Genomic DNA, 26833 nt, shown 5'->3' on the forward strand with positions numbered 1-26833 from the left:
CTAGAAAAATAAAATGCAATACGTAAGGGAAACAAATGACCAAGTCATTTTCAAACTGAAAAAGGAAACTACTACTGTGAATATTCAGGGTTAGCTGAAGATGAACCAGGTTGCCGATGACGACGAGCACTACGAGCTCCTAAATTAGCTAATTGGTCCTGTATGTTGCCTAAAGACTGGACCGACTGGACCATTTGGTCCTGAAACTGCTGTTGATTAGCCATCATCATGCGCTGGAAATGGCCCTGGTGATTACACATCTCTTGCTGAAATCACCCATGGAAGTTTCTATGCGTTGCTGAAAATCAACCATGGAAGTTTTCATGGTCACTTAGCGAGTAAACATGCTGCACATGCCAGTGTTCATTGTTCTCAAAGCTTCCATGGGATTACTGATTCTACACATGGTATCCTCATTAAAACAATTTGGGGGTTGGTCGCATGAATGCTTTAAGGGTTAGGCACGTGACTTGGGTCGGTTTCGAATTTTTGGCCCAAGCCCATATGAAATTCGGAAATTCCCATTATGTCTCGAAATGTTCGAAACTTCCAAATTGAAATCTCGATTCTTTTCAACTCCAAATGGAACGAATGAGGTGCCAAAACGATTGGCATTAAAAATGACATCCAATGGAATATGACAAGTGCAATTTCAAACCCTTTTTTTTTGGTGGGGTTGAGTCTTGTAACAACAGAACGCAACTTTTTTTTTTAATGTAGAAATGTACAAGGGGAGATGAACGTGTCAACAACACCGGAAGTCCAGAAGAATCACCACAAATACTAAAATCAGACAATTGTCATGTCGGGTCTGGAGTGAACCCAATCCAGCCAGACTGTGGCTTAACCTTTATGTTTTGGGGGCCTAGGGTTCTGAACGGTACCATCTCTAACCGTTGTGCAATGGTCTAATAATAATATTACCCTTAGTACATATGGTATAGCCTCAAACTGCCCCGAAATACAATCAAATAGCAAATTGCTAGGGGTTGGCCTGGTGAAATCCATTGCCTGTCCGAATTAGGGAACATCCGATGTTGCACATCACGACTCTCTTTGTGCACAATGCTTAGTGCAAAGGGAAAAATAAAAGACATGAGTATATACATTGTCGAAAAATAAAAGACAGGAGTATATGCTTAGTGCAAAGGGAAAAATAAAAGACAGTGTAGACTATTGTCGAAGAACCAACTAGGTAAGGACGAAACTTATCCAGGGCATATACAACTGCGAGAAACTCTTTCTCAGTGGTGGTATAGTTACGTTGAGCTTCATTAAGAGTTTTACTAGCGTAGTCAATGACAATTAGCTTGTCCTCTCGGCGTTGCCCTAGGATAGCTCCAATAGCGTAGTCGCTCGTGTCACACATTAATTGAAAAGGTTTAGACCAATCAGATGGTTAAATTATAGGAGCGGTAGTTAGGGCGGAATTTAAGGTCTCAAAAGCTTGTTTGCAATTGAAAGTGAAGTCAAATACAGTATCTTTAAGCAGGAGATTTGTTAAAAGTCGAGCAACCTTAGAGAAATATTGAATAAATCTCTTATAGAACCCTGCGTGTCCTAAAAACGCACGTATGTCGCGAACTATTTTTGGTATATGAAGGGAAGGAATTTTTTCAATCTTATCTTTATCGACTTCGATTTCGTCCTTTGAAACAATATGTCCTTGAACTATTCCCTTTGTAACCATAAAATGGCATTTTTCCCAATTAAAAACAAGATTTTCTCTTCACAACGTACAAAAACCTTTTCAAGATTTGATAGACAGCTATCGAAAGAATTACCATATATTGAGAAATCGTATATGAAGACTTCCATAAAACGTTCAACCATGTTACTGAAAATGTGAAGCATACAGCATTGGAATGTTCCATGGGCATTGCAAAGGCCAAAAGGCATTCATTTATATGCAAATGTACCAAAAGGGCAGGTGAACATTGTTTTTTCTTGATCAGCAGGATCTATGACTATTTGAAAATATCCTGAATAACCATCAAGAAAATAGTAATATGCATGACCCGCTAACCGTTCAAGCATCTGGTCGATAAAGGGAAGTGGGAAGTGATCCTTGCGAGTGACCGCATTAAGTTTGCGATAGTCAATACATATTCTCCACTTTACTGGAATACGAGCGGATATGCATTCATCTTTATCATTTCGCACAACTGTAATGCCAGAATTCTTGGGAACAATGTGTACTGGACTCACCCAAACACTATCAGAGATAGGGTAAATAATACCTGCATCGAGTAACCTTACAACTTTTTCTTGTACCACATCCTTCATGGTGGGATTTAGACGACGTTGCGGTTCACGCGACGTCTTTGCATTTTCTTCAAGATGTATGCGATGGGTGCACACTAGGGTCAATGCCCTTAATGTCATCGAGAGACCATCCAATAGCATAACGGTGTTTTTAAATGACATTAATTAAACGTGATTCCTAATCGTCAGTCAATTGTGATGATATGATAATTGGGTGACTACCATATGGATCAAGATGTACTTATTTTAAAGGGTTTTTTAGACTTTGGTCCTACGCATAGTTGGTTTATTAGACTTTGGTCCAAAAAAGCTTGAATATTAGACTTTAGTCCTAGTTCTATTTGTTCACCGTTAGTCAACTCAGTTGACTAACATTCAACATGGTCAATTTGCTTACATACGACTGAGTTAACTGTTAGTTAACTGAGTTGACTAACGGTGAACAAACAGAACTAGGACTAAAGTCTAATATTCAAGTTTTTTCTGGACCAAAGTCTAATAAACCAACTATGCGTAGGACCAAAGTCTAAAAAGCCCTATTTTAAATCTGAAGGAATAGGCTTTAAGTCAGGGGTGGGAGGAGTGGGTATTAAAGTATCTTGAGGAAAGTCACCTTCCATAGAGCAAACAAATTGATGTTCGTCCAAGTCGCTTGATAGGACGGTAGTAGAGTAAATTAGTGGTATTGACTCTAATAACGCATTTACTTCCTGTGTATAAGCATCAACATCAAATATTCTTCATCGTCAGGAAAATAGTTTGTTAAATATTCTTGTACAAGGGTATCAACCAGGTTAACCTCACCATCATTATCAACCTCTAGAATTTGTTTCATCAACTTAAACACATTAACCTCGACTGAAAGATTTCAGAAGGACATGGTTATGGAACCATCCCTATAGTTTATGAGAGCATTAGTAATTGCTAGGAACGGACGCCCTAATATGATAGGAATGGAGTCACAGGCAACTTCTGTATCCAAAATGACAAAATCGACGGGATAGTAAAAGTCTTGGACTTTTACAAGGACATTTTCACAATGCCCTTTGGATACTTAATGGAACGATCGACTAATTATAGAGTCATCGTGGTAGGTTTAAGCTCATGAAGACCTAGTTGTTTGAATAAATAATATGGAAATAAGTTCACACTAGCTCCTAGGTCTAGTAGCGCAGTAACCGTATATTTGTCACCTAATGTGCATGAAACTGTTGGTCTACCAGGGTCCTTGTATTTAACTATACCATTATATTCGGTGATGGATGGAAACTGTTCGGTAAGGAATGCTTGTTGAGGAACATTTGTTCTCCTTTTTGTGGTGCACATATCTTTCAGAAATTTTGCATGTTTTGGCAATTTTTTGAGGGCATCGAGAAAAGGTAAGTTGATTGTCAAATTCTTAAAAATTTCTCAAATTTCATCAAAATTTTTGTAAGGTTTATTCTTAGCCAAACGGGTAGGAAACGGTGCCTTAGGGCGAAATTTGGCATAAGGATCTTCTTGCTCATTTCCCAATTTTTGAGTTGGTGACTTTGTTGAACTTGGTGTTTCCATCGTAGGTTCATTATTGGAAGCAGATTCATTGGAACTTCCGATTACCTTTGTTTGATCATCTGGCATACGGATTTGATTGTCAACGGTTTTGCCAAAATGAAGAGTAGTTATTGCATTCACCTCACCTTGGTTTGGAGCATTTGTACCAAGTGGATTGGTGAGTTCAAAGGCAGTGTTTGCTGGCTTAGGGTTCGGAACTGCTTGGCTAGGAAACACGCCTTTCTGACTCTTCTCTTGCGCCAATTGTTGAAGTGATTGTTAGATAGACGTTAGGATTTGGGATTGTTGGTTCATGTAAGCAAAGAAAGTCTCGCTTGTCCTATCAGTAGCAAGTGGCATAGGTTGTGCAACAAGGACTAGTTCATGATTATTGCTGAGAAGTTGTTGATTATAGCCAGAACTTGGATTGGCTGGAACAAGGATGATGTTGTTTTGGTAGTTAGCATTGGAATTACTTTGAATCTGATTTTGACTTTGTTGGTACTGCTGATTATTTCCTTGGCAGTATGGAATAAAGTTGTTGGGTGGTCAAACAGGTGGATTAACAAAACCTGGAGGAGCCATCTGTTGGTTATTCGAGAACCAAGCAAAATTCAGATGTTGTCTCCAAGGTGTATTAGGAATGTTAAATGCACATGCCTCCTCTGATGGTTGGGTAGGGGGCATATAACAAGGGACAATAAGCATCAAGATGGTCAAGACTGAGACAAAGAATACACGGGGAAGTGTTAACGTTCATGATCTGTTTTGGGAGTTGATCGTTTACTTGAACTGCGAGGGCATCTACTTTTTTAGTGAGGGATTCTATCAAATTTTTTAATTTGGGATCTGGTTTTACCTTAAAAATAGATGTAACTTTTGTAACAGTGTCCTTAGATGATCTAGAAGAATCAGTGTTACTCCAATGTGTACCTCTTGTTGCTTGTTTTTCAAGAAAAATATATGTTTTAGTAGCTCTTTTGCCCATGAAATAACCGTCGTTCATTATATCAAGAGTTTCTTTTTGATGATTGGAAAGTCCATAAAAGAATGAACGAACAAGGATATCGGTGTCGAGCTGATGATGAGGACATTTTAAAAGAAGATCAGTAAATCGACTTCATGCTTCCATAAAAGATTCATGAGGATTTTGACAAAAGAATTGAATTTATGAAGCATTTCAGTAGTTTTCTTCTGAGTATAAAATTGTAGCATGAAAGTTTGCACAAGTTTATTCCATGTTTCTATGGATTGTGGCTGTTGTCCTGCTAGCTAAACTGATGCTTTATCAGCTAAAGTGAAAGGAAACAACCGAAGCAAAAGTTATTCCTTAGAGACGGCTAGATGGTGAAATGTTATGGCTACTTGCTAAATCCTACGGAGGTGATTGTACGGATTTTCATGATCCAGACCATGATAAACAGGTAACAATCCAAAAACGTTAGGCGGGATTCGAAAATCGCCTGCAATATCCTCGAGTTTGATGCAGGAAGAAGGTCCTTCCTGTAATGCAGTATAAAAGTCCGAAAGGGGCTTCTCAGCTGGTAGAGTTTCGTCAGCCATAACAAATGAATGTAATGGCGGCAAGGGATCTTGATGATTCTTATTAACAGATGAGGAACTATTTTGAGGTGAGAACTTACGCAAATGCTTATCGTATTTTCTTCTACGATAAGTATGTTCAAATTCTTTATTCGTACCAGACATTAATCTCATGCAAACATAAAATTAGATTTGATGCATAAAATGAACTTATTATTACTTGAATTTTATTATTTTTGGAAGCATTCGAAGTGAACAACTTAGGCCTAAGTTGTTGCTAACGTAGCAGTAAAGCTAGGAATACGTGTGCATAAGCCAACCGCCAGGTCACAAGAAAGATATGAGAGAGGATTTTCATGCAAGCACGGTTCTAATTAAGTAACCTCAATCTTTCAAGTTTCCTAGACATTGTTGGAATATGATTAAGATTTATGGGATTTTTTTTTTTTAATTTATACAAGGGATAAAGCCACTACATATTATTATTATTATTATTATTATTATTTAAAATTTATGCAAGGTCCCTATATATATATATATATATATATATATATATATATATATATATATATATATATATATTTATGCTAGGGAGAAAGTACAATCATGCAATCATGCAAATATAACTTACTTATACATTACTAGATACAGTAGCATGTGAAAATACTCTACTCATATGTATAGAAATACTAATAGGTAAGGTTGTATCATCAATAAATACTTCGATACATATAGGCAAATACATATCAGTAATACGAATATGTAGGCTAATAGGTAGATATATATTATGTATATGTATATCTACATTAACAGGCAAATTGTAATTACTCATACGTATCTAAATATTGTAGCATGCGAAGATATTATACGTACGCGCATAAATACTAATAGGCAAAGACGTAACAAATACGTAAAAACTAAACAGGCAACGTATTATATATAGACTAATATACTACTCGTGTTTTGCATAATAATTCGATTTCGTCAATACTCATTGAGATTGTGAATGTCATATAGAGAGCAGCTTCACCTCGTAAGGTTTAGAAACAACTTACCCAACTCAGATTTTAACCCTCATTGGAATGTTCTCCTCTTTCATGACCAAATCGACTTTTTAAACAAGACGGTTTACTCCTATGTAGATAAATACGAAACATGCAATAACAGTCACTTATACGTATAGATAGATATAACCATGCAAAATAGTACCACAGGCATGTATATATACATTAATATGCAATTCATAATCACTTAACCGCATATATATATTAACAGGTGTATTCACATGATTCATACATATTTCTAACCTAATACACAGATAATAGTCCATTACCTATGACATAATAGATAGCACATGTGAATCATACAATAGTATCTTAACATTAGAACCTGTTAGCGTCCCGCAAATCCGTCTAAGAAGTGAAACAGTCGTTTCAACCCGTGGACGTCCCGAATCACCAAAAGGAAGTAGTTGTTACAGTTGCAGAAACTTAGGCCCTTTCCTAGAATGAGAAAGACCAGTAGGTGCTACTATTGAAAAACTAGAAAGTACAAAGAACAACCACCAGCGCGTGCGAGGTAGTGATAGCAAACGCGAGTCAGGTATCGCGCACGCGCAGTATTTGTGTATAGTCATCCAAATTTTTCACAGAAGTCTTAGGTCAGTGTATAGATTATGCTCCAGGTCCTAACTTTTGGTTCCTGTAAGTGCCACAAAAAATCAAATCTCATATCAGTACCAAAATGCGGGAAATTAAAAAAAAAATGAAGAAAAACACAAGAAAATAGAATGAAGGAAAGGAATAAGAGTGGGGGATTCCCCATGGAGCAATTCCAGCTTGGAAGGGAAGATCCTTCGGTCTTTAGGATGGCAGCAGCGCCATTTGATATTAGCATTATTCGGTGTTTTTAGAACTTTACTTACTACGTGCTAAAATTCATATTTCCTTACTCACGTGTTTTATGTGGTATACTCGAGTAAGGGTTTCGTTCCAACTCCTAAGACAAGAATCTATGTAATCAAAACTGAAATCTAACACTTTGGAGAAATGAGTGAGAAAGATTTTTACAATGATATGGATTTCTTTTTTTCCTTTTTTTTTGTTTTCTTACAAACTACTTCCTACAATCATTAAGTTGAAATTATTTGATGTCTATGAGAATAATAAAAGAGATAGAAGATGGGAAAAGGGTCAATCACACTCATGCAATAATTAGTATATATTCTTAGGACACCAAATCATTACTTCTCTAATCTATTTTTGGTTCTAGGAAACCCAAAACAGACTCGAGTCTTGATCCCTAGCACCATATGCTTATCTCTAAACATAACATGCTAGCATGTGGAGTAAAAATGATATTTCATCTCTGAAATATCATTCCAATACCTAGTCTCATTTTCCACCGGCCGGACAAGCAATAAATTATGAATTTTCCAGGTCTCACACGTGCGACTAGCCCAGGCATGAAATGGGTCGCATGCGCGAGTTAGACTAAAGTTCCAGGCTCTACTTTTGGTCAGACTCCGTCATTTTGTGACGAGGTGTCAAGGAAAACCCTAACTTCTATGTAGTGAGTCTAAATTCTTAAAACATACACGTATCTTCACATGAGCATCCTTAACCCTCCCCTTTGGAAGGTTTTAGCTCATGATCCTTGGATTATTTGAAAAACTACAAGTTATATATGCTAATGAGAGAGAGGAAGAAGAAAGGAATTCTAAAACACCTTATTTACTTAAGGAAATGATGATGTTTTATTCAAGAACTAAGAATGTTCCCCATTAAAACTATTACAAGATTTTAACATAAAACAAAAACTAAAACTAAAGACAAGACAAGCAAATGAAAAAGAAAAAAGGAGTTAATGCTCAAAATCAGCCCCCCTCATACATATGAGAGCTTTCTTCTCTTCATCCCACGTGAAACAACCCCCTTCATTAACTTCCCTCTTATCTCTAAACTAAAACCATTTTAACACCTTGCATTTTTTTCTATTATTAGCACCTAATTCCATCTAACTCCATTAATTTCATGCAAGGTGTCAACTTTTTTCCAATTATTTACACATTTGTCTTGACTTGCATGATGACTCATCAAATCTTATGGGCCCGCATAATGGGTCCATGTGCTATGTCCAGTGGTGGGCCGGTCTTTTGACATTTTTACAACTTCCCGCCTTTGCGTAGTGTTCCTCATACTGATCGTCTGAGCAGCTCACTTGTCGAATTTGGAGTCCTGGTTAAAGAGATATGAGATTTGGAAGCTTGCTATTTCTGTGCACGTAATCTTGTTTCTGACTTGATTCTGTCCTGTTTGAGTATTTGGCCTTTAGTCCAAATTTGTTGGGCTTCACATGGCTTAATTAGAAAACTTTATGTATACTCCCTATTCCGTGCTTAAATATTAGCTTTATCATCATTTTTACGTCGGTTGCTTCAATCTGCAAAAACACAAAAATACAATTATTTCATGATTATTAAGCATAAAATTAACCAAAATGTTACGTCTCTACGGGGTTTTATAATACAGTTTTAGATGCTTATCACTTGGAAAGATCTTGGGATGTCCTTCTTGTTGTAAGATCGTTGGATTGTTTGATGGTACCGAGCTAGGGTAATTGCAACTGATTTCCTTCGCTTTTCTAGGAGATCGACTTCTTTAGCTAATATGTTGTCATTTTCTCCTGACTAAACGATGTCGGATCGTGTGGTTGTGATTGTGAGCTCTGATAGTATGACTGCTTCTGTTCCGAAACAAAGTGTGAAAGGAGACTCATTGGTGCTGGCTCTGGCTGTTGTTCTATATGCCCATAAAATATTCTCGAGTTGTTCTGGCCATTGGCTTTTCTTGCTTTCCAACTTCTTTTAGAGATTTTCTTTGATTGATTTGTTCATTCGTGGTTTCTGCTTGGCCATTGTTTTGTGCATATCTAGGTGTAGAAAATGCTTGAGTGATGCGCCATTTTTGTAGAAATATCTTGACTTGTGTGCAAGCAAATTGTGTTCCGTTGTCCATGATTAGGGTGTGGGGTAGACCAAATCTTGTGATGATATTGGTCCATATGAAGTTGATGACATTGACTTCTTTGACTTGGACTAGTGGGATTGCTTCAACCCATTTGGTGAAGTAATCTGTGGCTGCTAAGACGTATTTGAGTCCTGTTTTCTTTTGTGGGATGAATGATCCCATGATGTCTAGCCCCCACATATGAAAAGGCCATGGGCTGGCTATGTTGATCAACTCTCGTGCTGGACTTAGATGGTTGTGGCCAAATGTTTGACATTGGTAGCATTTGAGAACATACTTCTTTGCTTTGATTTGCATGTCTGGCTAATAATATCCCTGGGTGATTGCTTTATGAGCAAGTGATCTTGCTCCTGCATGGTTGCCACACTCGCCTTTATGAATTTTGTCAAAGATGAGCTGGCCTTCGCGTAGGGTTATACACCGTAGGTGGGGTCCTTCGACAGATTTACAGAACAATCGTCCATTAATCACGATGTATCTGGGAGCTCAAAATTGTATTGCACAAGCACTCTTTGCCTCTGCTGGGAGCTCACCATGTGATAAGAGCCCAAAACTGTAGTTCCTTAATAATATTATATTTAGACCAATTATGTTTATAATAAATAAGAGTTAGTATTGTTTACGTGTTTTTGTATATTTCAGATATTGGAGTCGAATATGTGAAGAAATATGTCACTTTTGCGAGATAAAGGAGCAAAGGTTGGTTGCTAAGAAGTTCTGTGATTAAAAGCCAAGATTCAAGGAGAAAAAGCCTTTTTAAAGCCCAGTCAAAGCTGAAAAGTCAAAGTCAACGTGGGCAGAAATAGAGCAGAAAAGTCAATAGAACTTCCACAGGCCGTATTTTTGGACTCAGACCTCGGAATTGGGCCTATTATATGTCAAAACGACCGACTCAGAAAGAGATTTCTAATAGTCTAGGCCTTGACCCAATCAGAAGAGCAGAAGTAGATGAAAAGTTTGTTAAAGTAATTTCCATCAGAGAATCCCTTTTTGGGCATATGTAATTAGGTTTTGGGCTTGATTTTATGGCCCAAAATATGACTCCAAAGCCCATACACGAAATTATAGACCTAGCCCTCTCCTATATAAAGAGGACTAAGGCCAAACTCTTAGACTCTCCTATATTTTACTTAGTTATTAATTCATAGACTTAGTTAATTATTCAGTACTTAGTTTTTAATATAGTTTTCAATCCTTAGACTCTCTTCCATTAGATTAATAAAGCCAAGTTATTATTCTTCATTATGTCTTCTTTTTATTTCTCTATTAATGATAGTCTGATGAATCTGAGCTAAACCTCTATTAGAGGGGTTTGATGAAGACTTGATGTGTTAGTTAGAATTATTGCTTATTTAAGAGTTTCACTCTAGTAGGTTAGTTTATTCACCATGAGAATGGGTTAAACTTTCTCACATGCTAATTATTAGTTGGTAGAAATTGCCATGAATAATTAGGGATCAAATACTTAATCTTCATTGGTTAGGATTGCAATAATCTACACTAGCATATTAGGAATTTTTCTAAGTGGAATCAAATTCCCCTAATTCCTTATCCATATTCACATCTTAGTATTAAATTGTTTTAGTATAAACTAGATCATTAAACCTTTGAAATTAGTTAAATTTTATCATATTAATATAATTACAATCCATTACTCTCATTGATTTTGTTAGAATTGTTAGAACTAATGAAACTTTATGTCTAAACAACTAGGAGTATAACGAATTCTCTACTCCACATATTGCATGATAAACGAGAGTAGAATTTTGATCATAGAGTAAATTCAAGCTTTTACTTATTCTTAGCATAATTAGTTAAGAGTAGGTAATACTTTAGTTTTTACTTTTATCAGCATGTATGATGAATTTCAGAAATGGGCCTATCCAAGATTGAGTGATCTCTTCTTCGGATGAGGGATGGAAGTATGTGAGGCTGTTAACATTTTTGTGCTGGTAGGCAGGCCTGTCCAGGATGTCAATGTAGACTGTGCTGGGACATGCTTCTTGGGTTTTTGAGGCTAAGAAAGCCAGGCTGTCTGTATGTTTGTTATCCTCCCGGGGATATGTTCAAAGGAGAATGCTCTAAACGAGCTAATGATGTTGTTGACGACCTTAACGTATTTGGCTAAGTTTGCTCCATTTGTCACATACTCTTTGGTGATATGCTTGATGATTAGCTGCGAATCACTGTAAGTTTTGAGCTTTTAGACTTGTAGTTGTTGTGCAATGCAGAGACCTGTAATTAATGCTTCATATTCTGCTTCATTATTGGATGTTGTGAAATCAATCTTGATTGACTTTTGTAGCTGTGTTCCCTCAGGGGAAGTTAACATAGTCCCCAGTCCACTACCGTTGTTGTTCCAAGCTCCATCTACATAGAGGTGCCATGTGTCTGGAGTGGTTGGTTGATAAAATGAAGTGATGGGCTCGGGTTTCCAGTTAACATCTTCAACAAGGAAGTCTACCATGAAATTAGCAACGACTTGACCTTTTGCGATACATTCTGGGAACGAATTCAATGTGGTGTTCAACGAGTTCTTCAGCCCATTTGGCCATGCAGGCCATTTTGTTGTTAGAACTTAAGACCTGCTTGATGGGTATATCTGTTATGACCTTGATGTTGTGACCCTGAAAGTAAGGTCAAAACTTTTAAGCGGAGTACAACAGAGACAACATTGTTTTCTCCATTGCTGAGTAATATTTTTCTACATCTACCAATATCACACTGGTTTTTCGACTCCCTCGCTTTTGGGAAAGAGGACCGAGCTGATGGCAAAGTCTGTAGTTGCAAGGTAAAGCCCCAGTGTTTCTCCTTCATTTGGTTTGGACAGGACGGACGACGTTGATAGGTAAGCTTTCAGGTCGTTGAAACTTTGTAGCACTCGTCTGTCCATGTGAATGTTGCGCCTTTCTTGAGTATTTGTAAAAATGGTCTGCATTTGTCAGATGCCCGTGAGATGAATCTGTTGAGGGCTGAAACCATGCCAGACAACTTGTAGATTTGTTGCTTTATAGTTAGTTCTGGCATTTCAAGGAGAGCTCATATTTGTTCTGGGTTAGCTTCAATACGTCTTTTTAAAACGAAGTAACCTAGGAATTTTTCTGAAGCTACTCCAAATACGCACTTAACTGGGTTGAGCTTCATCTTATTTTGGCACAACCTTTCAAAAGCTTCTTGTATGTGAGATATGTGATCACCAGCCTTTTTGCTTTTGACTACCATGTCGCCTATATAGACTTCCACGGTGTCTCCTAGCAAGTCTTTGAACATCTTTATGACTAGTCTTTGGTAGGTCGCACCGGCGTTCTTCAAGCCGAATGGTAGGACATTGTAGCAGAACATTCCTTGTTCGGTTATGAAGGACGTATTTTCCTGATCTTGTTCTGCAAGTGGTATCTGATTGTACCCGCTGTATGCGTCCATAAATAATAGAAATTCATGTCTGCAAGTTTGATCTACCAGAATATCAATCGTTGGTAGGGGAAGCTGTCATTTGGGCAGTGTTTGTTGACGTTTGTGAAGTCTATGCAAAGTCGTACCTGGCCGTTCTACTTAGGAATGGCTACGATATTAGCTAGCCAGGTTGGGTACTCGACTTCTCTAATGAATCCAACATTTTTTAGCTTTTCTATCTCTTCATTGATGGCTTTTTGAAATTTGAGTGCCAGTTTGCGAGGTCGTTGTTTGATAGGCTTTACAGTTGGATCTACATTTAATTTGTGGAAAGCGGCCTGTGGGTCGATTCTAAGCATATCGATATACGACCAAGCAAAAACATCATTATTGAGAGATAGAAATTTAACAAGTTGCCATATTTCTATCTCTCAATAAAGATGTTTTTGGGTCAAATTGCTTCTCTTTGAGCTTGCCTATAGCTAGTGCTTGTGGGCTGGATGCTTGAGGATCTTGCAGCTTTGGGACGTCCTTGTCTTGGACGACCTGAGTTTTGGTCGTGGCTGTTTCACTAACTTGATTGTATCGATGAGCTTCTAGTTGGTTGCTCCTGAGTTCCATGATGCCTCGGGGTCTGGGGAATCGCAGCACTTGATGTAAGGTAGCGGGACTGCTTGGATCTTGTGAATCCACCTACATCCTAGGATGGCAGTGTAGGACGACTTGACATCAATTACGCTGAAATGTGTTGAGGTCTTGACCATGTCCTCTTTTTCTCCAATGGAGAATGATAAGATGACGTCTCCAATAGCATTTGTTCAGTTTTCGTTGAATCCATAGAGTGGTGCATTTTATTCTATCATCACCGAGTCTGGCAGGTGCATGTCCTTATAAGTTTGATAGAAGAGGATGTCGCAGGAGCTGCCTGGATCGATAAGGACCCTTTTGACTGTCCACCCATTGATTTTAACGTGCACTACCAAGGCATCATTGTGGGGTAGGCACACCTTGTTGAGATCTTCCTCTGTAAATGTTATGGAGATTGTTGATTGAGAGCTAGTAGGAGTGATAACTTCCGCTTTATGGGAGAAGTACGTGGTAGATTTCTTGCAGCGCTCCTACACATCTGCGCTTTTCACGACCTGAGGTGTCGTTGTTGGAGGTGTCTGTAATCATGTTGATTACCTTTTCCTCGTCATGATCTAAGGAGTGTTGTCTCCTATTGTGCCTCGACCGACCTAGAGATTTAGACAGTCAGGTTGCTTTGCTTCTGCTCCTTCTGTGAGCAGGTTATTCATGGCTCCGGCTCTAACTCCTACTTCTATTGCGATTGGCATTTAGCTTATGCCTGAGGTCGCTTTCTGGCAAAAACTTTTATAGTTTTCCTTCTTCGACTAAGTCTTGGAGGTAGTGCTTAAGGCTCTAATACTCATCTATCTCGTGGTGTTGGAGTTTGTGGAAGTGGCAGTATGGACGCCCTTTTATTGCTATGACCTTGTTGTTGTTGGGCTTAAAGTATAGTTCTATATATATCTTCTTCAGGATATAACTTGGCATCATGGAGAAGCTGGAGAATTCTCTTTTGGTGTATGAGGGCTTGTGGGAGCTGGAGCCCTTGTTGTTGTTGTTGTTGTTGCTGCCGGAGTAGTGATTGTTTTCTTTGGGTCCTCGCTTGTTGCTTACTGCGAGGACTTCTTTGCCTTTGCACAGGGCCATCCATTCTTCGTACTTTATGTACTTGTCGATTTTGTGGTACAGGTCGTCTAAGCGTTCTGGCTTGTTGCGCATCAGAGACCCCACTAGGTCGGAATCGTCCAAAAGGGTGTTGGTGAATGCAGGAGTTGCAAAGCTGTATTTGAGGCCTGGCTCCATTGATAGGAGCTCCTTCTTGAAACGGCCTAGGAATGCGCGGATCGTTTCGCCATATGCTTGCTTAAGTTGAAACAAGGAGTCTAGGTCGGCTTGTTTCTTCCTGTTGTGGACGAACTCCGCTGTGAGCAACTCAGCCAGTTTGTCAAAGTTGTTGATTGAATCAGGGGTGAGGGTGTGGAACCAGTCTAGTGCTCCATTCTTCAAGTTGGCTGGAAAGAGTTTGCACTTCAGGTAATCATAGTCTGGAGCGTTATAGAGTGCGAGGATCTGGCTGAAACGAGCTACGTGCTGGCCTGGACACAAGCTACCATTGTACAGTGGGAACTTTGGAGATATGACTTCTGAGGGGGGCTGTTTGTCCCTGATTTCAATGGTGAAAGGGGATGCCTTGTACGACTGGAGCATCTTCTAAGTGATCTGTATTGCGCTCGCTTTGTCGTTTGACTTCTCCAATCTATGGGCGAAGTCTTCAAGTCGGTGATTGGTGGTGGTGGTGAGGGTTGTGATAGCATTGTTCTCCACTGCATATGGAGTGTGATAAGAGCCCAAAACTGTAGTTTTAACCCTGTAACAGTCATACTTTTAGACCAATTATGTGAGTAATAATTAAAAGTTAATACTGATTACTTGTTTTTATGCGTTTCAGGCTTCAAAGTCAATTATGTGCAGAAATGTGCCACTTTGATGAGATAAAGGAGCAATGGTTGGTTGCTAAGGAGTTCTGTGATTAAAGGTCAAGATTCAAGAAGACAAAGCCTTTCTAAAGCCCGATCAAAGCTGAAAAGTCAAAGTCAACGCGGGTAGAAACAGCACACAAGTCAGCAGAACTTCCAAAGGCCGTATCTTTGGACTCAGACCTCAGAATTGGGTCTACCTTATGTCAAAACGACCGGCTCGGAAAGAGCTTTCCAATGGTCTAAGCCTTGGACCAATAAGAGGAGTGAAATTGGACGAAAAGTCTGTTGAAGCCAACTGCAGCTGAATAGACCTTTTTGGACTGAAAGAATTGGGTTTTGGGCCCAAAACATGGCTCCAAGCCCATGCACGATTTTTAGATCTGAACATATAAAAACAAAAGCTTAGCTCTTTGTTAATGGTAGCTAGTTAGACCTAAAACTATAGATAATTCTAGATCTAGTTTTCATTAAATAAAATTAAGTTTAGTTCATTTCAATTCTTGTTTTAGATTAATCTTTAGAATCATTGTTCTTCATTAGTTGATAAATAAAATAGCTAGTTTGTCAATTTCGTTTTTGTCATTTACAATTGTTTAGATCTAAATTTCCTTATTACTTGTTATTAATTTCCTAGTTATTACTGGAGATTTAAATTATTGTTTAGATAAATTGCATAAAGATAGAATTTTCATATGATGTCTAGTTTTAAATCAATGGGAAATGATAGTGGTATGAATCAAGGCTAAACCTCCATTAGAGGGGTTGAAGAATCCTTGATGACGTTTGATCTTTATTAAACTTAGGAATCGTCGTGATAATTATTCCACTCTAGAAACAATTAATTCACCATGAGAATGGGTTTAATCGCTCACATGCTAGTTATGAATTAGTAGAAATGCCATGTATAATTAGGGATTATAATTACTATTTTGATATGCAAAGCATTCAATTTGGATCACGACGAGTCTTTGTTAGTAGGATTAAGTCGAGTTAAGGTGGATTCAATTCCCTTTAATTCTTTATCTAGATTCAAACCCTTAGCATTCTCTCATTTCGTTATTCGTAACTTGTTAATTGTTTTCCCCTCGTAGTATAGAATTCCCTTCGTAAATCTCTCACTAGACTTAAGACCGATTAATTAGACTAGAAATCATTCCATGTTAAAGAACTAGGAGTGGAACGAATTTGTTACTCCACTCTATTTCGATAGAATTGAGAGTAGAAAACTTGATAAATTAGACTCGTAATAAGTTTTAGTTTACTTACGTTTTGAGTTTTATCGTTCATTTCGTAGGTAAACTATCATTTTTATGTTTATCAGAGTGCCATTATTGGTGTGTTGGAGTTTGCTTGGTCGCGCATATTTTAATTTTTCTTGCTAGAGAGCTACAAAGGAATCTTGTAGCGTCTTCATTTGATCTGCTAAGGCATGTAGTTGAGATTCCATGGTGGTTTTTCTAACCAGCTTCGTGGGCTTGAGAAAAATAAGTTGTGTGTATTTTCTCAAGGGAACGAACCGGCAGACGGCGCCAATGTAGAGGTTTGGTGTTTCTGGACCAACGACCTGAGGTTGGGATTGATAGGAAGTGGCTACACTCTTTCTTGGGATAACAGTTGCCTACGTATCAAGTTTCTCGGGGTCAACTTGAATCAAGCTTTTCGTAGTTCATCGCTCTCTACTTATAGATGTTTGAGCTGACTTGCCTTATTTGGTTCAGGTCGTTGTCAAGGGCAAATCCACATTGTGTGTTATCTTGATAATTCGCCATTACTCCTAATGTTACGAAGTAAATGTCTCCTTGATTGGTGCGTTGACTGAACTCCAGGATTGCGCTAGATGATTTGCTTCCATATATGGCCGTAACTGAGATTTGGGACGACCTGAGTTTGGGTCGTTATGACGTGTTGGTCAAGTGGCATGAGCTGGTGGGGATACGACCTGGTGTGGACATGTGTGCTGTAGTGACATGAGTGCAGAACGGAAGGTACTTACAAAGAGTGATATTCGGATGAAGGGTAAAAACCGCCGCTCCCCACACCACTTTTGCGAGGATACAGGACCATTGGACATAGCCTTAAGAAGAGTGGAAGATGGAAAACCCAATTGGTTTACAAGGTGGGAACATCCAGACTTGCACTATTATTGTTTTAGCTAATGATACTTCTTTTTAGCACTTATTGTAGTTGACAAAGTAGATGTAACATGAGTGAGGTGTGGATCTATCACAACCCACTCCCCAATTTTTTTCACCTTCATTTTTATAATACATTTCGCTTACCTAGCAAAAAATAAATGTTGTATATATATTTAATAGACTTTTACACCTAACAAACAAAAACAATATATTATAATGTTTGGGTTTGCCTTTATTTAGTGTAATATAATACTAAACTTTGTATTTCAAAATCACACTGATCGGTTCCAGTTTCGGTTCAGATGCCTATCAATTTTTTACTATTCGGTTCTAACGGTTTCGGTTCTTTATCGGTTCGGTTTTTAAAGACCCACTTTTAATGGGTTTAACATTTTAGGACTCATAACCGCTATAAACGGTTTTGGGTAATCGGGTACCATGCACATCCACCCCTAAATTTCTCAACTAGATACAAATACAATGACACTGCGGATGAAGAAACGAAATATAGTGAACATCGTAAAGACAAATTTAGTTGGGGTTTTGTGTGTGTGTGTGTGGGGGGGGGGGGGGTGTTGTTTGTTATACCACTAAAATTTTAAAATATATGCATTGTTAAAGTGCATTGTGACACTGTAACGGTTGATGAACATAATTGTGGGATTTGATCCTATACCTAGTTATATAAAACCTTAATCATATGATTATCGGAAAAAAAATGATTGTAGTAGCCATATTCATGACCAAGGATCTTACATGTATTAATAACTCTGGAGATACGTGTTACTCAGAGAAGGAGGGGACACACCAAAGCAGATGGTGTTGCGGAGTACAGGAGCATAACTAAGTAGGAGGGGACTCTGCGGTCCTGAGGACGACACATGGAGTACCACTATCCGTAAGATGAGATACATGATCTAGGATCGTCTCCTTAGTGGGCCGCGAAGAGAGAGTATATAAGGCAGGGACGACCTAGAGATAAAAGAGAGGAGCCATTGGAGAGGGGAGACAAAAGAATTAGGGTTTCTAGAGAGAGCGACGCCAACTTCCCCAAAGGAAGGAAGTGCTCCACCGTTATCAGTTCAACACCACATCTACTTTATACATTCCACACCAATAGAGCATACAACAAATGAGTGAATTACGTCAGGCTTGTTCTCCACAGTGGGGTATATATGCAGCCACAAGGTTCAGTCTTCTCCATAAGGCAACTCCTTCCCCTTTCCTTGAAGGCCAAAGGCTAAAACCTAATTTCTCACCTCACACTCATCGTGTTTGCCACAAAACCACTCAGATCCACACTCTTCTCACTCCAAATCTAGAGGAGTGGGACATGTAAGCTCAAAGGTCATATTTTTGGGTCATACAAGGACTTTAGTTTTATATATATATATATATATATTAGTCCGGTTGTTAAGCAAAATGTCTGCCGGACATAAGAGAGAAACTATCCACCTAAGCTGAGTAATTTTTTATGGTTGGTAGGTCCCGCAGGTCAACACCAAAAATAAAAAAATATATAAAAAGAAAAATAAACTGATAAGCAAATATGTACTGATTCTAGTTAGGGTCAATAAAAAACGAGATTCAAAATTTCATCTACAAACAGTTTTGTCAGTTCGTCTTCCACTCTTCCCCAACAGTTTCTCTTAGAAAAAAAAATTGTGCTCTCATTGAAGCAAGACACCCACATTTAACTATATTTGTGTTTCTTTTTCTCATTTTTTCTCAGTTCCATCCACATATCATTCTTATTTCTGCCTCCTCAATCTCTATAAACCTCAAAATGTTGGGAAGTTATTTGACAACAACTAACTTCATCTGAACGAGAAAATTGTATTTCCAAGCTTCAAATTACAGCACTAACTCCAAATGATTTTCCGTAGTCTATATAGAATTGTTTTGCAACCTCAAGAATTTCAAAACACATTCCCAAATTTGGTGGCTTCACAATTTCTACTTCCACTTCAAACTCCAGAGGTTGAATAGAGGAAGAGCATGCCACATAAGGCTTGGGTACTGCAATTTAAATATGGCCACATCAATTATAAATTAAAATACACACACACACACACACACACACACACACACACACACACACACACACACACACACACACACACACACACAAACACAAACACAGTACACAGTACACAGTAACACAATATTGAATTTGTTAATGGAAGAGATTAGATATCGAAAATAAAATTGAAACATTAGCTCACCTGAACCATATTCTTCCTGTTTTCCAAGTTCATCAATCAATATGGAGTCATTCATTCCTTTAATATTTTGGAGTGGTGGTGGTGTATTTTGATTTTGGAGAGAGAGAGAGAGAGGAGTGTTTAAGTGGAAAAGATCGATCTAATTTTAGTGATAGTAAGTTTTGGTAGAGAAGATCGATCTAAATTTGGTGATAATGAGTTTTGGCTTCGATCAAATTTTTTTCCCCAAATTACCCTCATTGTTTTCCTGTGTTTGGAAAGTCAGATTTGAGAATTGATTTTCAGTCATATTCGTTGGATTAGAAACAGACAAAGGGATGGGATTTGTTGTGCCTATAATTTGTTGTGCAAAAAGGTACATGAATAATGGTTATTCCTTATATGTCCTTTTACACCCCACGTGCTCGATAGTTCCACAGTAGTAAGTTGCCACGAGATCTCACATTCCATGGCATCGAGTTGTCGCGAGATCCCACAATCCATGGCATCGGGTTGCTGCGAAATCCCACATTCCACGACAATGAGTTGTCGCAGAGAATTTTTTTGTTATTTTTTTTTTCACTTCAAATTTTGAACACACACGGCATACATACAGATACCTCATCTCCTTCTTTAGAGCTTCTTCATACGCTCCAAGAACAACACCAAACCCATGAAAAAAATATGTACAATTGAGGCATAGTCTTGCTATCTTGCAGAAATTTTTTTCATACGCTTTAAGAAAAACTTGTCATCAAGTTGATGAAGAAGAGTTTTGGTAATTAATACAAGCAAAGACTCCATTTTGGTGAACATAACTATTTCGAGGCAACTAACTTTTTTTGCGGTGGCTATAAAAAAAAAATTAACAAAAAAGAACTCACGACAACAACCTTCCATGGATTTGCCATCTCGCGACAACTCTTTGTTGTGGGCATTATCTTTCACCACAATTTCTTGCCACGTGTGATTTTTTATATGATTAATGGAAGGGTGTGAATACCTTGGAATTGGTCAAAGGGGTGCCAATCCCATAAATTGGGTGTAAATATGGTGACCCTTTTTTTTTTACCCTAAAGGCCTAAACCGATTTGGATGTGGTACACAGTAGTAGCAAAACATATACTCCCCGGACTACCAGATACTTACTCTGAAATAAAAAGTCCCATATACCCCCACCTCCTTTCTCCTTCACGAACTAGTCCTCTCTTATATTCTTTTCTGTCTCTTACCTCATCTTCACAATCAATTCTCTCTTAATTCTTCTAAAGGTAAGTTTTTTTTATTACAAACAAATTCATATTCTTTTTAACCTTCTATGCCACACAATATATTTCAGTAAAAAATTTGTTCATAATAATTGTAATTGTAATTATAATGAAAAAAATATATACCCAATTAAAATTTTGGACCTTTTTTAGTAAAGGGGCTATTTATTTTGTCAATATGTAGTTAGTTAGTTAGTGGGCATGGAATAAAGTTTGTGAATTTTGTAGGTAAGAAGAAGAAAATATGACTACTGCAGCTAGACCAATGTGGGCACCGGCTAAAGGTGGGAATGAACAAGGTGGTACTAATAGGATTTTTGGTCCTTCACAGAAGTTTTCTTCTAGGGATATTGCTTCTCACACCACTTTGAAACGAAGGTACATTTTTTTATACTAGTCTATTTTTTGTGCTTAATTTAATATTTTAATTTTGTTTAATGTTGTTACTTTGTAGTTAGTTCTGGCATTTCAAGGAGAGCTCGTATTTGCTCTGGGTTAGCTTCAATATGTCTTTGTGAAACGAGATAACCTAGGAATTTTCCTGAGGCTACTCCAAATACGCACTTAGCTGGGTTGAACTTCATCTTGTTTTTCTATCTCTTCATTGATGGCTTTTTGAAATTTGAGTGTCAGTTTGCGAGGTCGTTGTTTGATAGGCTTTACAGTTGGATCTACATTTAAGTTGTGGCAAGTGACCTGTGGATCGATTCTAGGCATATCGATATACGACCAAGCAAAAACATCTTTATTGAGAGATAGAAATTTGACAAGTTGCTCCTTGAGCTTGGGGTCTAAATTAGCCTCTAAATACACAAACTTTGGGTCATCATTTGTGACCAAATTGACTTTTTCTCCAGGCTCGATTTGTCCTTGCTTCTCTTTGAACTTGCCTGTAGCTGGTGCTTATGGCCTGGATGCTTGAGGATCTTGCAGCTTTGGGACGTCCTTGTCTTGGACGACCTGAGTTTTGGCCAGGGCTGTTTCGCTGACTTGATTACATCGATGAGCTTCTAGTTGGTTGTTCCTGAGTTCCATGATGCCTTGGGGTCTGGGGAATTGCAGCACTTGATGTAAGGTGGACGGGACTGCTTGGATATTGTGAATCCACCTACGTCCTAGGATGGATGTGTAGGATGACTTGACATCAATTACATTGAAACGTGTTGAGGTCTTGACCATGTCCTCTTTTTCTCTAATGGAGACTGGTAAGATAACGTCTCCAATAGCATCTGTGTGGTCTCCGTTGAATCCATAGAGTGGTGCATTTGATTCTATCATCACCGAGTCTGGCAGGTGCATGTCCTTATAAGTTTGATAGAAGAGGATGTCGCAGGAGTTTCATGGATCGATGAGGACCCTCTTGACTGTCCACCCGTTAAATTTGATGTGCACTACCAAGGCATCATTGTGGGGTAGGCACACCTTGTCGAGATCTTTCTCCATAAAATGCTATAGAGGTCATTGATTGAGAGCTAGTAGGAGTGATGACTTCAGCTTTGTGGGAGAGGTGGTAGATTTTTTGCAACGCTCCTACACGTCTACGCTTTTCACGACCTGAGGTGTCATTGTTGGAGGTGTCTGTAATCATGTTGATTACCTTTTCCTCATCATGATATGAAGAGTGTTGTCTCCTGTTGTGCCTCGACCGACCTAGAGATTTAGATTGTCAGGTTGTTATGCTTCTGCTCCTTTTGTGAGTAGGTCATTCATGGCTCTGGCTCCGGCTCCTGCTTCTGTTGCGAGTGGCATTTAGCTTATGCCTGAGGTCGCTTTCTAGTAGGAACTCTTATAGTTTTCCCTCTTCAACTAAGTCTTGGAGGTAGTGCTTGAGGCTCTAACACTCATCTGTGTCGTGGTGTTGGAGTTTGTGGAAGTGGTAGTACGGACGCCCTTGGATTACTATGACCTTGTTGTTGTTGGGCTTGAAGTATGGTTCTGTATATATCTTCTTTCGGATATGGCTTGGCGTCCTGGAGAAGCTAGAGAATTTTCTTTTGGTGTATGAGGGCTTGTGGGAGCTAGAGCCCTTGTTGTTGTTGTTGTTGCTGTTGCTACTGCTGCCGGAGTAATGATTGTTTTCATTGGGTCCTCGCTTGTCGCTTACTGCAAGGACTTCTTTGCCCTTGCGCTAGGCCATCCATTCTTCTTACTTGATGTACTTGTCGATTATGTGGTACAGGTCGTCTAAGTGTTCTGGCTTGTTGCGCATCAGAGACCCTGCTAGATCGGAGTCGTCTAAAAAGGCGTTGGTGAATGCAAGAGTTGCAAAGCTGTCTTTGAGGCCTGGCTCCATTGATAGGAGCTCCTTCTTGAAACGGCCTAGGAATGCGCAGATCGTTTCGCCGTGTGCTTGCTTAAGTTGAAACAAGAAGTCCAGGTCAGCTTGTTTCTTCTTGTTGTGGACGAACTCCGCTGCGAACAACTCTGCCAGTTTGTCAAAGTTGTTGATTGAATCAGGGGTAAGCGTGTAGAACTAGTCTAGTGCTCCGTTCTTCAAGTTGGTTGGAAAGAGTTTGCACTTCAGGTAATCATAGTCTGGAGCGCTGTAGAGTGCGAGGATCTGGCTGAAACGAGCTATGTGCTGGCCTAGACACGAGCTACCATCGTACAGCGAGAACTTTGGAGATATGAATTCGGGGGGGCTGTTTGTCCCTGATTTCAATGGTGAAAGGTGATGCCTTGTACGACTGGCGCATCTTCTGAGTGATTTGTATTGCGCTCACTTTGTCGTTTGACTTCTCCAATCTCTGGGCAAAGTCTTCAAGTCAATGATTGGTGGTGGTGGTGAGGGCTGACGGCATTGTTCTCAACTGCGTATAGAGTGTTGTTGTTGGTGTTAGAGTTTGCTTGGTCATGCATATTTTGATTTTCTTGCTAGAGAGCTACAAAGGAATCTTGTAGCGTCTTCATTTGATCTGCTAAGGCTTGTAGTTGAGCTTCTATGGTGGTTTTTCTAACCAGCTTCGTGGGCTTGAGAAAATAGGTTGTGTGTGTTTTCTCAAAGGAACGAACCAGCAAACGGCGCCAATGTAGAGGTTTGGTGTTTCTGGACCAACGACCTGAGGTTGGGATTGATAGGAAGTGGCTGCACTCTTTCTTGGGATAAGAGTTGCCTACATATCAAGTTTCTCAGGGTCAACTTGAATCAAGCCTTACGTAGTTCATCTCTCTCTCTACTTATAAATCTGACTTGCCATATTTGCTTCAGGTCGTTGTCAAGGGCAAATCCACAATATGTGCTATCTTGATGATTCGTCATTACTCCTGATGTTACAAAGTAAATGTCTCATTGATTGGTGCATTGACTGAACTCCAAGATTGCGCTAGATGATTTGCTTCCATATATGGCCGTAACTGAGATTTGGGAAGACCTGAGTTTGGGTCGTTATGACGTGCTGGTCAAGTGGTATGAGTTGGTGGGGATACGACCTGGTGTGGACACGTGTGCTCTAGTGACATGAGCGCAGAACGGAGGGTACTTACAGAGAGTGATATTCGGATGTAGGGTAAAAACCGCCGCTCCACACACCACTTTTGCGAGGATACGGGACCATTGGACATAGCCTTAAGAAGAGTGGAAGATGGAAGACCCAATTGGCTTACAAGGTGGGAACATCCAGACTTGTACTATTATCGTTTTAGCTAATGATACTTCTTTTTAGCACTTATTGTAGTTGACAAAGTAGATGTAACATGAGTGAGGTGTGGATCTATCACAACCTACTCCCCAATTTTGTTCACCATCTTTATAATACATTTTGCTTACCTAGCAAAAAATAAATGTTGTATATATATTTAGTAGACTTTTACACCTAACAAACAAAAACTATATATTATAATGTTTGGGTTTAGCTGATCGGTTCCGATTTCGGTTCAGATGCCTATCAATTTTTTACTATTCGGTTCTAACGGTTTCGGTTCTTTATCGGTTCGGTTCTTGAAGACCCACTTTTAATGGGTTTAACATTTTAGGACTCATAACCGCTATAAACGGTTTTGGGTAATCGGGTACCATGCACATCCACCCCTAAATTTCTCAATTAGATACAAATACAATGGCACTGCGGATGAAGAAACGAAATATAGTGAACATCGTAAAGACAAATTTAGTTGGGGTTTTGTGTGTGTGTGGGGTGTTGTTTGTTATACCACTAAAATTTTAAAATATATGCATTGTTAAAGTGCATTGTCACACTGTAACGGTGGATGAACATAATTGTGGGATTTGATCCTATACCTAGTTATATAGAACCTTAATCATATGATTATCGGGAAAAAAAATGATTGTAGTAGCCATATTCATGACCAAGGATCTTACATGTATTAATGACTCTAGAGAGACGTGTCACTCAGAGGAGGGGACGCACCAAAGAAGATGGTGCTACAGAGTACAGGAGCATAACTGAGTAGGAGGGGACTTTGCGGTCCTAAGGACAACATATGGAGTCCCACTATCCGTGAGATCGATGAGATACATGATCTACGGTCGTCTCCTTAGTGGGTCGCAAAAAGAGAGTATATAAGGCAGAGACCTAGGGATAAAAGAGAGGAGCCATTGGAGAGGGGAGACAAAAGACTTAGGGTTTCTAGAGAGAGCGACGCCGACTTCCCCAAAGGAAGGAAGTGCTCCACCGTTATCGGTTCAACACCACATCTACTTTATACATTCCACACCAATAGAGCATACAACAAATGAGTGAATTACGTCAGGCTTGTTCTCCACGGCGGGGTATATATGCAGCCACAAGGTTCAATCTTCTCCATATATAAGGCAACCCCTTCCCTTTTCCTTGAAGGCCAAAGGCTAAAACCTAATTTCTCACCGCGCACTCATCGTGTTTTCCACAAAACCACTCAAATCCACACTCTTCTCAGTCCAAATCTAGAGGAGTGGGACATGTAAGCGCAAAGGTCATATTTTTGGGTCATACAAGGACTTTAGTTTTATATATATATTAGTCCGGTTGTTAAGCAAAATGTCTGCCAGACATGAGAGAGAAACTATCCACCTAAGCTGAGTAATTTTTTTTGGTTGGTAGGTCCCGCAGGTCAACACCAAAAATAAAAAAATATATAAAAAGAAAAATAAACTGGAAAACAAATATTTACTGTTTCTAGTCAGGGTCAATAAAAAACGGGATTCGAAATTTCATCTCCAAACAGTTTCCTCAGTTAGTCTTCCACTCTTCCTCAACAGTTTCTCTTAGAAGAAAAAAATTGTGCTCTCATTGAAGCAAGACACCCACATTTAACTATATTTGTGTTTTTTTTCTCACTTCTTTCTCAGTTCCATCCACATATCATTTTTATTTCTGCCTCCTCAATCTCTATAAACCCCAATACGCTGGGAAGTCATTTGACAACTACTAGCTTCATCCGAACGAGAAAATGATATTTCCAAGCTTCAAATTACAACACTGTACTAAACCCAAATGATGTTCCATAACCTATATAGAACTGTTTTGCAACCTCAAGACTTTCAAAACACATTCCCAAATATGGTGGCTTCACAATTTCCACTTCCACTTCAAACTCCAGAGGTTGAATAGAGGAAGAGCATGCCTCATAAGGCTTGGGTACTGCAATTTAAATATGACCACATCAATTATAAATTTAAAAAAAAAAAAAAAAAACAAACACGAACACCTAACACGAACCTAACCTAACACCTAACACTAACACGAAACACGTAACACGGTACCTGCGGTACAAGAACACAATATTGAATTCATTAATGGAAGAGATTAGATATCGAAAATAAAATTGAAACATTAGCTCACCTAAACCATATTCTTCCTGCTTTTCAAGTTCATCAATCAATATGGAGTCATCCATTCCTTTAGTATTTTGGAGTGGTGGTGGTGAATTTTGATTTTGGAGAGAGAGAGAGAGAGAGAGGAGTGTTTAAGTGGGAAA

The 26833-nt window shown here is 38.9% G+C and overlaps 1 protein-coding gene across 1 annotated transcript; it reads right to left on the minus strand.

Annotated features, from left to right (window-relative positions):
• Positions 1-14183: 14183 nt before the first annotated feature.
• On the minus strand, positions 14184-15038 carry LOC147523363 (uncharacterized). The gene has a single exon (XM_086570767.1). The coding sequence runs from the start codon at positions 15036-15038 to the stop codon at positions 14184-14186; it is 855 nt and encodes a 284-aa protein (XP_086426893.1).
• Positions 15039-26833: the final 11795 nt, after the last annotated feature.

Source organism: Coptis chinensis, chromosome 1 (assembly GCF_015680905.1).
Source record: "Coptis chinensis isolate HL-2020 chromosome 1, ASM1568090v1, whole genome shotgun sequence".
In the NCBI taxonomy this organism is placed as follows: domain Eukaryota; kingdom Viridiplantae; phylum Streptophyta; class Magnoliopsida; order Ranunculales; family Ranunculaceae; genus Coptis; species Coptis chinensis.

Excerpts from the sequence above, each read along its gene's own strand:
- LOC147523363 (XM_086570767.1), bottom strand. The coding sequence starts at position 15,038 with ATGCTCCAGTCGTACAAGGCATCCCCTTTCACCATTGAAATCAGGGAC.